The sequence below is a fragment of the Euleptes europaea genome, chromosome 18, assembly GCF_029931775.1.
Source record: "Euleptes europaea isolate rEulEur1 chromosome 18, rEulEur1.hap1, whole genome shotgun sequence".
Lineage (NCBI taxonomy): Eukaryota > Metazoa > Chordata > Lepidosauria > Squamata > Sphaerodactylidae > Euleptes > Euleptes europaea.
The window spans coordinates 33,465,405-33,477,427 of record NC_079329.1 but is presented as its reverse complement, the minus strand read 5'-3'; the positions used below and the strand labels follow the sequence as shown (position 1 = coordinate 33,477,427).

General features: G+C 45.5%; 1 protein-coding gene across 1 annotated transcript; it reads left to right on the top strand.

Moving 5' to 3' along the window:
• The first annotated feature begins 6,059 nt into the window (after positions 1-6,059).
• On the top strand, positions 6,060-10,140 carry NKIRAS2 (NFKB inhibitor interacting Ras like 2). Its single transcript, XM_056863606.1, has 3 exons — positions 6,060-6,163; positions 7,813-8,054; positions 9,898-10,140. The coding sequence occupies exons 1-3, from the start codon at positions 6,070-6,072 to the stop codon at positions 10,135-10,137; spliced, it is 576 nt and encodes a 191-aa protein (XP_056719584.1). The 5' UTR covers positions 6,060-6,069; the 3' UTR covers positions 10,138-10,140.
• Positions 10,141-12,023: the final 1,883 nt, after the last annotated feature.

Genomic DNA, 12,023 nt, shown 5'->3' with positions numbered 1-12,023 from the left:
CCGGTATGCCAAGATAAACAGTCTATGAACAAGGGAGTTCCTTTCCCCTCATCATATCCTTTCCTAAGCGTAACCTTCCTGGAATGTGTCTAATCTTTTAAAAGAGCCATCTGTGCTAATAGCCATTGCTGCTTCCTGTGGAAGTGGACGCCTTAAAACTATTTATGCGCCTTAAAACTATTTCATCTTTCACCTAAAACGACATGTTCCATGCAATGCATTGGTGCTGTGTATGTGGAACTCCCTGCCCCGGGATGTGGTGATGGCTGCCAACCTGGGAGGCTTTAAGAGAGGAGCGGACATTATTGAACATAACTCAATAATAAGTTAATATATTATGACACTTATAAGGGGGCGGTACTAGATATATTAATGCTGAATAATATCTATCTATCTATCTATCTATCTATCTATCTATCTATCTATCTATCTATCTATCTATCCATCCATCCATCCATCCATCCACCCACCCACCCACCCACCCACCCACCCACCCACCCACCCACCCATCCATCCATCCATCCATCCATCCATCCATCCATCCATCCATCCATCCATCCATCCATCTATCTATCTATCTATCTATCTATCTATCTATCTATCTATCTATCTATCTATCTATCTATCTATCTATCTATCTATCTATCTATCTTTTGTTATTCCCTTGCTCTTCTTTCCTTCTGTATCCCATTTATTATTAAAAAATCAATAAAAATATTTATATAAAAAAGAGAGGAGTGGACATGTTCATGGAGGAGAGGGTTATCCATGGCTACTAGTCAAAATGAATACTAGTCATAATGCATATGTATTCTCTCCAGGATCAGAGGAGCAGGCCTATTCTGTTAGGTGCTGTGGGACACAGGCAGGATGCTGCTCCTGCTGCAGTCGTCTTGTTTGGGGGCTTCCTAGAGGCACCTGGTTGGCCGCTGTGTGAACAGACTGCTGGACTTGGTGGATCTTGGCCTGATCCAGCATGGCTTTTCTTATGTTCTTATGCTTTCTGTCTATGGGACCACTAGGTAAATTGCTAGGAAGGAACCCTAGATGGAGCTGTGGGCTGCCTCTTCCTCCTTCCTCCGCTTCTCCCAGCCCTGTGACTTTGTTGCCTTTCAATTCCTTTCCAGGTTGAAGCAGGACAGTTCATCGAGGCAGGTGGCTAGTTAAAGAGCAAGGGGACGCACGCCTTGGCCAGGTAAGTTCACACATTTTTCCATGCACGCGTGCAGGGACGAGGTTTGATTCTTGGCGCAGCTTTGCCTACCCCGTTTCAGAACAGCTGGAAGGCTAGCATGGATTTGCATGGTCACATCACATCGGAGAGGCACAGGCCACAGATTATGCATCAACAGACAAGGGATTGCTGTTTAGCATGCATTCAACAGCGAACAAGAGCCAATCCTGACTTGTATGGATAACACACGCCTGTATTGCCTCAAGAGTCCTGAACTGTAGATTTCTTGTGGCATAAGCTTGCATGGACTAGATCACTGGTTCCCAACCAGGGGTCCGTGAACCCCCAGGGGTCCGCGAGAACTAAATTAAGGTCCGCAAAACAAAGTTATAAACCCATAATAAATTAATATTTTCAATTAAAAGTTCTCTATTATAAAAATATATATTCAAATATTATTCTAAGTTTAATGTTTAACTAACAGTTATGATTAAAGTTTGTTTTCAAATTCTCAAAATTTTTATTTTGAGCCTTGGGGTCCCTGCACCAAACAAAAAAGTCCTAGTGGCCCCTGGTCAAAAAAAGGCTGGGAACCACTGGACTAGAACCTACTAGCAACAGAATAAAGATAAACAATGGGACAAAGCGCTGTGAGCAGGGTTGCCCTGAGTTTGGAAATACCTGGATATTTTGGGGGTGGAGCCTGAGGAGGGCAGGGTTTGGGGAGGGGAGGGACTTCAGAGCCATAGAGTCCACCTCGCAAAGCAGTCATTGGGTGAAAACGCACGGTCGTTTTTAGCCTCCTTTATTCCCTGTTTCAGCCAGGATTTAGCCAGGATCGAATACACGTTCGGTGAAACGCATGCATCTGATCCTGGCTGAATCCTGGCTGAAACAGGGAATAAAGGAGGCTAAAGTGACCATGCGTTTTCGCCCATTGTCTCCAGGGGAACTGATCTTTGTCGCCTGGAGATCAGTTGCAATAGCAAGAGATCTCCAGCCACCACCTGGAGGTTTGTATATATACACAAAGTGCAAATTTTATAAGCTACTGAGATGAAACAAGGACCATATACATGACACATACAAAGCACAAATATATACAATATGTACAATCTGCATAAAGCAGAAATGATTCCAAAGGTCTCAACAGAGTACCAGGTAAGTATTAGTATTGTAATCTTTGTGTATAAAGTCCATATAAAGCCACAATCATCAATGGATACGGCCGTTTCAGATCCACAGTAGTGGAAATCTTTCTTCAGTCCTTCAAAAAAGTGCTGTTATACATTCATAATTATGAATTTCTGCTTTATGCAGATTGTACATATTGTATATATGTGTGCTTTGTATGTGTCATGTATATGGTCCTTGTTTCATCTCAGTAGCTTATAAAATTTGCACTTTGTGTATATATATCATCCTGTACTGTTTTCCTAACCTCGTGGTATTAGTACAGAGGTGCCTTTTTTCTCCCCACCACCTGGAGGTTTAGCAAACCACAAAAAAAGAGAGCACTCCTGCGCTATTACCATAAGGTTTGGAAATCAGCACAGAGATATAAGTACAAAAAGGACACACTAGTATAGTGCATAAACGAGCTTAGCTTCTACATTTGGAAGTATCCTACGGGAACCAGCTAACTCAATGTATGATATATGATACTGTAAGAATGAATTGATTGGGGCTGAAGAAATTTTCTTGAAACGGCCGTCCCCCAGCCATTGTCTTCTCATGAAGAATTGAATATTTATTATAGTACCTTATGGACTTTTTAAAGAATTTTTCTACAACTACAACAGTAACTCTTTTTGCACAAAGACTGCATTAGAAAAAACATTGTATATTTATGTACATAGTTGTATGTGTTCCCTTTATGTACCACTGCACCTGAATTATTAATTGTTTATGCACTATACTAGTGTGTCCTTTTTGTACTTATATCTCTGTGCTGACCACCTGGAGGTTGGCAAACCTTGTTATGAGGCAGCAGTAGCTTTAGGATACTTATGTGTAGGTGGGCTGTGGCTCAGTGGTAGAGCTTCTCCTTTGAATGCAGAAGGTCCCAGGTTGAATTCTCAGCATCTTCCGTTAAAAAGGATCAGGTAGTAGGTGATGTGAAATATCTCTGCCTGAAATTCTGGAGACCCTCTGCCAGACAGAGTAGATAATACTGACCTTTGTAGACTAGTAATCCAACTTCGTATTAAGGCAACTTCATGTGTACATGTAAGAACTAAAATGTGTACACATAAGAACTAAAATCACCACGAGACTAGTGCCATTCACAGGAGCAGTAAATAGTTATCCTACAATCTTGTTAGCCATACTGTACTCATTTCACATTTGTAGAGAGCCAGCGTGGTGTGGTTAAGAGCGGTGGCTTGGAGCGGTGGACTCTGATCTGGAGAACCGGGTTTGATTCCCCACTCCTCCACATGAGTGGTGGAGGCTAATCTGATGAACTGGATTTTTTTTTTTAACCTTTATTGGCATACCAAAAGACAGAGATAGAAAAACAACAACAATATACCTCCAAAGGGCAATACATATAAGTTACAGTCGGGTTAATAAAACTTTTCTTGTTCTTTAAGAACTCCTGTAAGAAATTCAGCCATGGTAGCCGTAATTTTAGGATCATGGTCACTCAAAAGAAATTTGCATTTCACTTCATTACTCCTGTATGTATTGTACTGGAGCAAAGTAGATAGCAGTTTATCCCGCAGAGTCACATAGAAGGGGCAATCTAAAAGGATGTGGTCAATTGCATCTAACAAGTTTAAACCGCATGTGCATAGGCGTTCATGTCTAGGGAGCTGGAGGTATCGGCCTAAGAGCATCCTAGATGGGAATGCATTAACCCTAGCTAATAGAAAAGTGCGGCGTTGAGAAGGTATCTCTAGGTTATCTAGATACCTAGCCATTTTACCCGATCCATTATTAAGGCCTAGGGCATGGATTTGTTTCCCCACTCCCACACATGAAGCCAGCTGGGTGACCTTGGGCTAGTCACACTGTTTCAGCCCCACCTACCTCACAGGGTTTCTGTTGTGGGGAGGAGAAGGGAAGGTGATTGTAAGCCAGTTTGATTCTTCCTTAAGTGGTAGAGAAAGTTGGCATATGAAAACCAACTCTTCTTCTCCTACCTCTAGTGGTCAAGAAAGAGTCAGTGTGGTGTAGTGGTTAAGGTGTCAGACTCAGATCTGGGAATTCCAGGTTCAAATCCCCACTTGAGCCATGGAAGCTTGCTGGGTGATCTTGGACCAGTCACACACACTCAGCCCTCACCCTGGCTATTATTTGGCTGGGAGATCTCCAAGGAATACCAGGGTGATGAGGACGCAGGCAGTGGCAAACCACCTCCAAACTTCTCTCGCCTTGAAAACCCTACGGGGTCACCATAAGTCAGCTGTGACTTGACGGCAAAAAAACAAAACAAAAAAAGTGATCAAGAAACTCACAGTTCTGATTAAGTCAGAAAAGAAGATAATCACAATGGCGGACACATTCTAGGAATTGTATGATATGCCATTCTGGTCTGTTTCAGAGTGCAAGAGGCGACATCAGAGGCGACTTAGGGATGCTGTTGAAACCAGCATCCATATAACACATCTTCCTCCTTTCCACCATAATATTCCAATTGGTAACGTGATTGTATTGTGCATTTCCCCCACTGCTGCTACACATTACTGGCAACAGTGGTAGAAACACAATGGAATAAGCATCACAACATGGGATAAGAGTTTCCATATATTACAGGGAGGAACCTGAAGCAGGAATTCAATTTTTCTCCATGCCGCCCAATACGATGTAGTTCCATTTCAGACTTTGTATGTGTGTGTGTGTTTTAAACCATAGGTATACATTTACAGAGATCAGTTCCCCCAGAGGAAATGGATACTTTGGAGGGTATCTAAATGGCATTGTATCCCATCTCTGGCATTGTATCCCACTGAGGTCTCTGTCCTCCCCAGGCTCCACCCCCCAAATCTCAAGGCTTTCCCTTACGTACTGAATGTCCCATTTTGTTAGGGTTGCCAACCTCCAGGTGGTGGCTGGAGATCTCCGACTATTACAACTGATCTCCAGGCGAAATAAATCAGTTCCCCTGGTGAAAATGACCACTTTGGCAATTGGACTCTATGGCATTACAGAAGTCCCTCCCCTCTTCAAACCCCACCCTCCACCCCCAAAATCTCCAGATATTTCCCAACCTGGAGCTGGCAACCCTACATTTTGTTGATTGTAATGACTCACTATGTGTAATCCGCCTTGAGTCCCTGTGAGGAAGGCAGGCTATAAATAATGTAAATAAAATACAGCTTGGAAGTAGGGTTGCCAACCTCCAGGTGGTGGTTGGAGATTTCCAGCTATTACAACTGATCTCCAGGTGACAGAGATTAGTTCACCTGGAGAAAATGCCCACTTTGGAAGGTGGACTGTATTGACATTATACCCAACTGAAGTCACTTTCCTCCCCAAACCCCACCCTTCTCAGGCTCCACCTCCAAAATCTCCAGGTATTTTCCAACCTGTAGCTGGCAACCCTACCTGGAAGCTATATCCAGCAAAACCTCTTGGACGGTAGTTTTGGAGAGCCAATTAACTTCTCCTTTTAAATACTGGTACAATACTAAGTTTCTATCCTGAGGGGAAAACACATTAGTTTAATCTGAGTAAACAGCTTGGCTAAAATGAGCCCCCAAGAATCCGGAAAAAAAATTAAACATCTCAGGAGGGATCAGATTCTCACCTGGGGACTTTCCAGAGAGGAGAGAGGAAGCAGCAGCAGCAAGGTATATTTTTCTAAATGCATAAAATAAATTTTAATTGCTCATCTTCTTGACCTGTCTCATAGCTTCCTGCATGCGTCCTTTCCCCGCATTTACCAGAAGATGGGGAAAAGCTGCAAAGTGGTTGTGTGCGGGCAAGCATCAGTCGGGAAGACCTCCATACTGGAGCAGCTTCTGTACGGGAACCACGTGGTTGGTAAGTAGGGTTGCCAAACTCCAGGTGGTGGCTGGAGATCTCCTGCTATTACAACTGATCTCCAGGCAATAGAAATCAGTTCCCCTGGAGAAAATGGCCACTTTTGCAATTGGACTCTATGGCACTGAAGTCCCTCCCCCTTCCAAACCCTGCCCTCCTCAGTCTCCACCCCCAAAATCTCCAGGTATTTCCCAACCCAGAGCTGGCAACCTTATTGGTAAAGTGTTGACTTTCATTCTGTGAGGTTCACATCCCCCATTCAGCCACGAACCTTGCTACATCAGTTCGTTGAGCTTACAGAATTATTGTGGGGGTAACCACAATTGACTGTCTACCTATAGGGTTGCCAGCCTTCATGTGGGGCCTGGGAATCCCCTGGAATTACCTCTCTTCTCCAGACTACAGAGATCAGTTCCCCTGGAGAAAATGGATGCTTTGGAGGGTGGATTCTATGGCATTGTACCCCACTGAAGTCCCTGTCCTCCCCTGGGTCCATCCCCAAATCTCCAGGCGTTTCCCAACCTGGATCTGACAACCCTCCCCTCCCCCATCCCCCACTGGTGGCCAGGGGGGACCTGGCAACCCTAAGAACCGAGGTCAGTTCCCCTGGAGGAAATGACTGCTTTGCTGTTGTAGAACGTGTGAAATAATTTTACACAGGGGAAGAGTTTCTTTTTCCTCCCCTAGAAGGCATTTCATACCTCCTCTGCATGGTAAATTATATTTTTAGTTGAGATTATGTGTTGATTCCATTAATGGAGTTTTAATTATGCTAATGGTGTTCTGTTTTTACAGGGGTATTTTACTGTTTGAAAAAGATTTGACACAGCTTTAGATTTATGGAAGAAAAACAGCATAGAAGCATATAAATACGTCAAACAGATGTAGGATCCTATGCAGAAAAGGGGAAAAATTAATCTCACTTCAAGGGCTGTGAAATATTTGAATCCATACATCAACTTGCCGCCTTCCAAGGACAAGCCGTGCATTAAACTGTAGTATGTACAAACAAGCCATGGCAACATTTTAGAAGGAAATGCAGTTGCCTGAGGCTACAATCTTAATGAAGGGGTGTCTATGTTTAATGTACACATCAGTCAGTTTTCTGCTCAGGCCCATTCCCCCCCCCCCACAATTGCTTTTCCTTCCCCAGGATTCTAGGGCCTTGTATGCAGGGACATTTCCCTGTGGTCACCCTGCCAACCGCTTGGGGGCTGCCTTTTGATTGCACGTGCCTTTTCCACCCATCAGAAGTTGCCTTGCTCTCCCTGTATGTTTTGCCTGCATTTCTAGCTAAAACAGTGTCTGGAAAACAGGGGCAAAACATGCAGGGAGCGTGAGGCAACCTCTGATGGGCGGAAAAGGCATGCGTAATCAAAAGGAAGCCCCGAAGCAGTCGGCGGGGGTGACCGCGGTGAAACATCCCTGTATAAATGACCTAGGTGTCAAGCAGACGTTGCCAATGTTTTGATGTCAGTACTTGGAGCCAGATAATTGTGCTCTGGGTACTGGTAAATAATGAACAAGAGAGCTGGGGCCTATAACTTCCAAAGAAAGTTAGCAAAACAGACTTTACATGAAGATAAACTTCCTTCTAGCGAAGAACGATTCCTGTATTTGTAGGACTGACAGCCCTCTGCTGTGTGCAGGTTCAGAGATGATTGAGACTCAGGAGGACATCTACGTGGGCTCAATCGAGACCGACCGAGGGGTGCGGGAGCAGGTGCGCTTCTACGATACCCGAGGCCTGCGGGATGGGATGGAGCTGCCCAAGCACTGCTTCTCCTGCACTGATGGCTACGTGCTGGTTTACAGCGTTGACAGCAAAGAGTCCTTCAAGAGGGCAGAGATGCTCAAAAAGGAGATCGACAAGAGCAAGGATAAGAAGGAGGTCTGTGAACTGCACCCTACGACGCCTGCATCTAGAACTCTTTTGGGGTAAACTCATTCTGGATGGGGCTGTCTGCAGAGGATCCCGAACACATCCGCCATAGAATCCCTGCCTCTTGCAGATTATTTGCGGGTTTACTGAAGGGTACACTGTTTAATCTGCCTGGCATAGATTGCAAACCCCTTTCTCAATCCTCCACCCTTGATGATCTGAGGAGCGGGAGAAAAAATTGGGTGGATTAATAGCATTTAAGGAGACAGGCTAGGAAATTCCCCAAACTCTGTGGTGAAGACCATAGAGATTGGAGGGTTTCGTATTGATTCCGGTAGTGATTTCACAGGGCAAATGGCATCTCAGGTTTAGGTTCTTGCTCTGCAACACTAGAGCTCCTGTCGTATCCCCTTTCTCAGGTAGAGCCCAGGAACTTTTCCTTTCCTCTGCTGCTGCTGCTGCACCACTATTGTAGACACCAGGACTTCACTTTCTCAGTTTCAGAAACAGCTGGTTCTTCCTTCTAGCTCAGATGTAAGAGCCAGATGCCAGGATCCCTGCAACATCTAGCTGCGGAGTTGTTGGGGTTCCAGCAAACCAAAGGAGCAAGGGGAGATACACTACAGCTATACTTGGACAGACATAATGGGAGCAAGTTGAACCCCAGCCAGTGCTTCAGGGGCTCCCTTCTGGTGGGGAACCAGCCTTGCTTTCTGAGCAAAATGGTCTGGCATTAGGGTTGTAAAGTACTTCTGGATTGGGAAGTACCTGGAAATTTTGGGGGGCAGAGCCTGAGGAGGGTGGAATTTGAGGAGGGGAGGGGCTTCAATACCACAGAGTCCAATTGCCAAAGTGGCCATTTTCTCCAGGTGAACTGATTTCTATCGGCTGGAGATCAGTTGTAATAGCGGGAGATCTCCAGCTAGTACCTGGAGGTTGGCAGTCCTGTCTGGCATACTGCTCTTAAGCACGCATGCTGGGGAATGCCCACCTGGCAACCAGTGGGAGATGGTGGAGGCCGGGACTTCTGCTGTCAGTGTCATCATCCTATCATCTGAACAGAACGGATTCACCACAGTTTTAGGCAAATGCTAGAGCATTGACTGGCATGATGACATCACTCCTGGGTCATGCTGGAAGTGAAGTCATGGTGCTGGGTGCCCCCCTCCCATTTCACCTGGCATTTCCCCCCTGCTGAGCGGTGGTGAGCAAAGCCGGTGGGAGGGCAGAAGAAGAAGAAGTATTGGTTTTTATATGCTGACTTTCTCTACCACTTAAGGAAGAATCAAACTGGCTTACAATCACCTTCCTTTCCCCTCCCCACAACAGACACCCTGTGAGGTAGGTGGGGATGAGAGAGCTCTAAGAGAGCTGTGACTAGCCCAAGGTCACCCGGCTGGCTTAATGTGTAGGAGTGGGGAATCAAGCCCGGTTCTCCAGATAGAGTCCACTGCTCCAAACCACTGCTCTACGCTGGCAGGCTGTCTCCCATCGAAGAGGGAGATCTGGTAACCCTGTGCATACCATTGTTCTAGCTTATCCACATGTGTTCCAACCCCTTTTCTCTCTCCTTGGTTGGAAATTGATAAAAGAGGCCCATATTAGAAGACAGACAACCAAGAACTGTAGCCTTACACTGAAGAAGCCTATTTATTTTGCTTAGCGGGACTCTCACCTTTAAGTGCTAGTAGAATTCTTCACTGAAGAATTTTCTGAATCTTCTCAAGCTCTGCAATATCCTTTTTTAGGTGTGGTGATGACTCAGTATAAGGCAGCTTCATGCATTCGCTCTGAACAATCTCTGTGTGTGTTGTTTAACTGTGCTAACAGCTCTTTTCCTGGATCTCCACAGGTCACCATTGTGGTCTTGGGCAACAAGTGTGATTTGCAAGAACTGCGTCGCGTGGACCACGATGTGGCGCAGCACTGGGCCAAGGCTGAGAAGGTGAAGCTGTGGGAGGTCTCAGTTGCTGACCGCCGGACCCTCATTGAGCCTTTTGTCTACCTGGCCAGCAAGATGACCCAGCCTCAGAGCAAGTCTGCTTTCCCGCTCAGCCGTAAAAACAAAAGCAGTGGCTCTGTGGATGGGTGAACCTGCGGGCACAGTACTTGTTCAAATGCATGCATGCAGATCACCCCGACCGAGAAGCGATATGAAACCTAGAGCTTCAGGCAGCAGATTCCAGGTGGAGCACCATCTTCTTTCCTCCCATCTCCATTTTTTTACAGAGAGCACCAAGTCCAGAGCAGTGGAAATGACTCTGACTCTTTGACCTCCAAAAACATAGATAGCCAGCCGCGTGTGTATAAGTCTGCCGCCAGCAGCTGCCGAGGTGTATTTTGTGATCAAAATAGTGGCTGAATTACACTGGTGGTTGAATTTTTAGCTCTTTGCTTTTGCCGTCCTTTAATTCTTCTTGTCAAGGAGCCCTTGTAAGGGGCACTAAATTCTGCTCTTAATTGAGGACTTGAGTCACCATGGCAAAGAGGAGACACTTCCCAGAATGACTCCAATTTGATGGTGGGCCTGCTTTGATTGGCATCTCTTCCCTCTCCTCCACCAGCTATGGACAAAGAAGGTATGCTATGAGATTCGTCCGGGGTGGGGGGTCAGCTGTAACACTGTGGAGAAAGTGAATAATGAAAACTCTCCCCCTCCCACACACACACACTCAATATGGGAAGACCTTAATCCTCGACAGTTATCTAAAGGTGGCCCACCTGGCAAGGCAAAGCAATATTTAACGAGGAGCCATCGGTAAGAACAGGAGCAGACGATGGTCGTTTATGCATGGGATTTTTACCTGAGGTTTGTCGCTCACTGGACCCACACTTTCCTGTTGGGAATCTATGCACCAACAGTCTCCAAGCTCAAATCAAGTCCCTGCCCCTTTAAATGCTGCTTTGTAATTGGCTTACTTTGTAGAGCTTACTGTGAGAGAAAATCCCGTCCAAAACCCAATTGCTACATAAAAAAGCATTTTAAGAACAAAATACAGAGCGATCTGAAAGGGTGGGGGAAGAGAAATCCAAGCCTCAGTTTTATAAAGCCTTTCTTCTACTCAGAAAAAGCTCCGAGGAAGCAGTAAGCAGTAAGCATTTGAATCCCTGCGTCTTTACATGCTGCTTTGTAATTGACTGTGAGAGAAGCCAAGCTTGTGTGTCCCATGCTTTGCCTTATGCACGGGGATTTCACCCAGGCTGAGCTATGGGGAGAGGGAAGAATTGGGTGTAACAGAGGAACAGGAAGTCCCAGGATTTGTGAGCGCTGGCAGCAAGGTCACCTCTAATGAAGGGAAAACTCATGCATAACTCCAAGGAACAACCAAGACAGACTGGGGGCAAATGTGAGTGAAAGTACCCATGCATAAATGACCAATGTTTCCTTCTCAAGAGTGTAGATTCATCTGTTGGCTTAGAGGGCAGTTTCATCCCTTGGCTTTGCCACATGGGGCAGCTCTTTCTGTGATGTGCATAATGCATGTTAACCCCTGGACTAACTGGATTCAGATGTGGACCCAGAGCGTGTCGAGTGCAGAGTACAGAATAGGCCTGGTCCCAATCAAAACTAGATTTTCATCTGTCTTTTTTAAACACACAATTGAAATATATTATGAATTTCCCTAACACCATTATAGAAATAATTAGGCCTTTTATGCATGGCTGTTTCCCTCGCGGTCACCCCTCCAATGACTTCAGGTCTTTGTGTTGATTATGCATGCCATTTCCAATTGTCAGAGGTCGTCTCACTCTCCCCCTGCGTTTCCCTGCATTTTGCCCGTGTTTTCAAATTCGAGATAAAACTGGTCCCTGAAAACACGGGCAAAACGTGGGGAAACGCAGGGGGAGAGCGAGGTGACCTCTGATGGATGGAAACGGCATGCATAATCAAAACAAAGACCTGAAGTCATTGGAGGGGTGACCGCAAGGGAAACAGCCATGCATAAAAGACCCATGTCTCTTTAAAACATCTTTCAA

Excerpts from the sequence above, each read along its gene's own strand:
- NKIRAS2 (XM_056863606.1), top strand. The coding sequence starts at position 6,070 with ATGGGGAAAAGCTGCAAAGTGGTTGTGTGCGGGCAAGCATCAGTCGGG. Across the intron at positions 6,164-7,812 it reads GTACGGGAACCACGTGGTTG|GTTCAGAGATGATTGAGACT; the intron begins GTAAGTAGGGTT and ends TGCTGTGTGCAG. Across the intron at positions 8,055-9,897 it reads AGAGCAAGGATAAGAAGGAG|GTCACCATTGTGGTCTTGGG; the intron begins GTCTGTGAACTG and ends GGATCTCCACAG.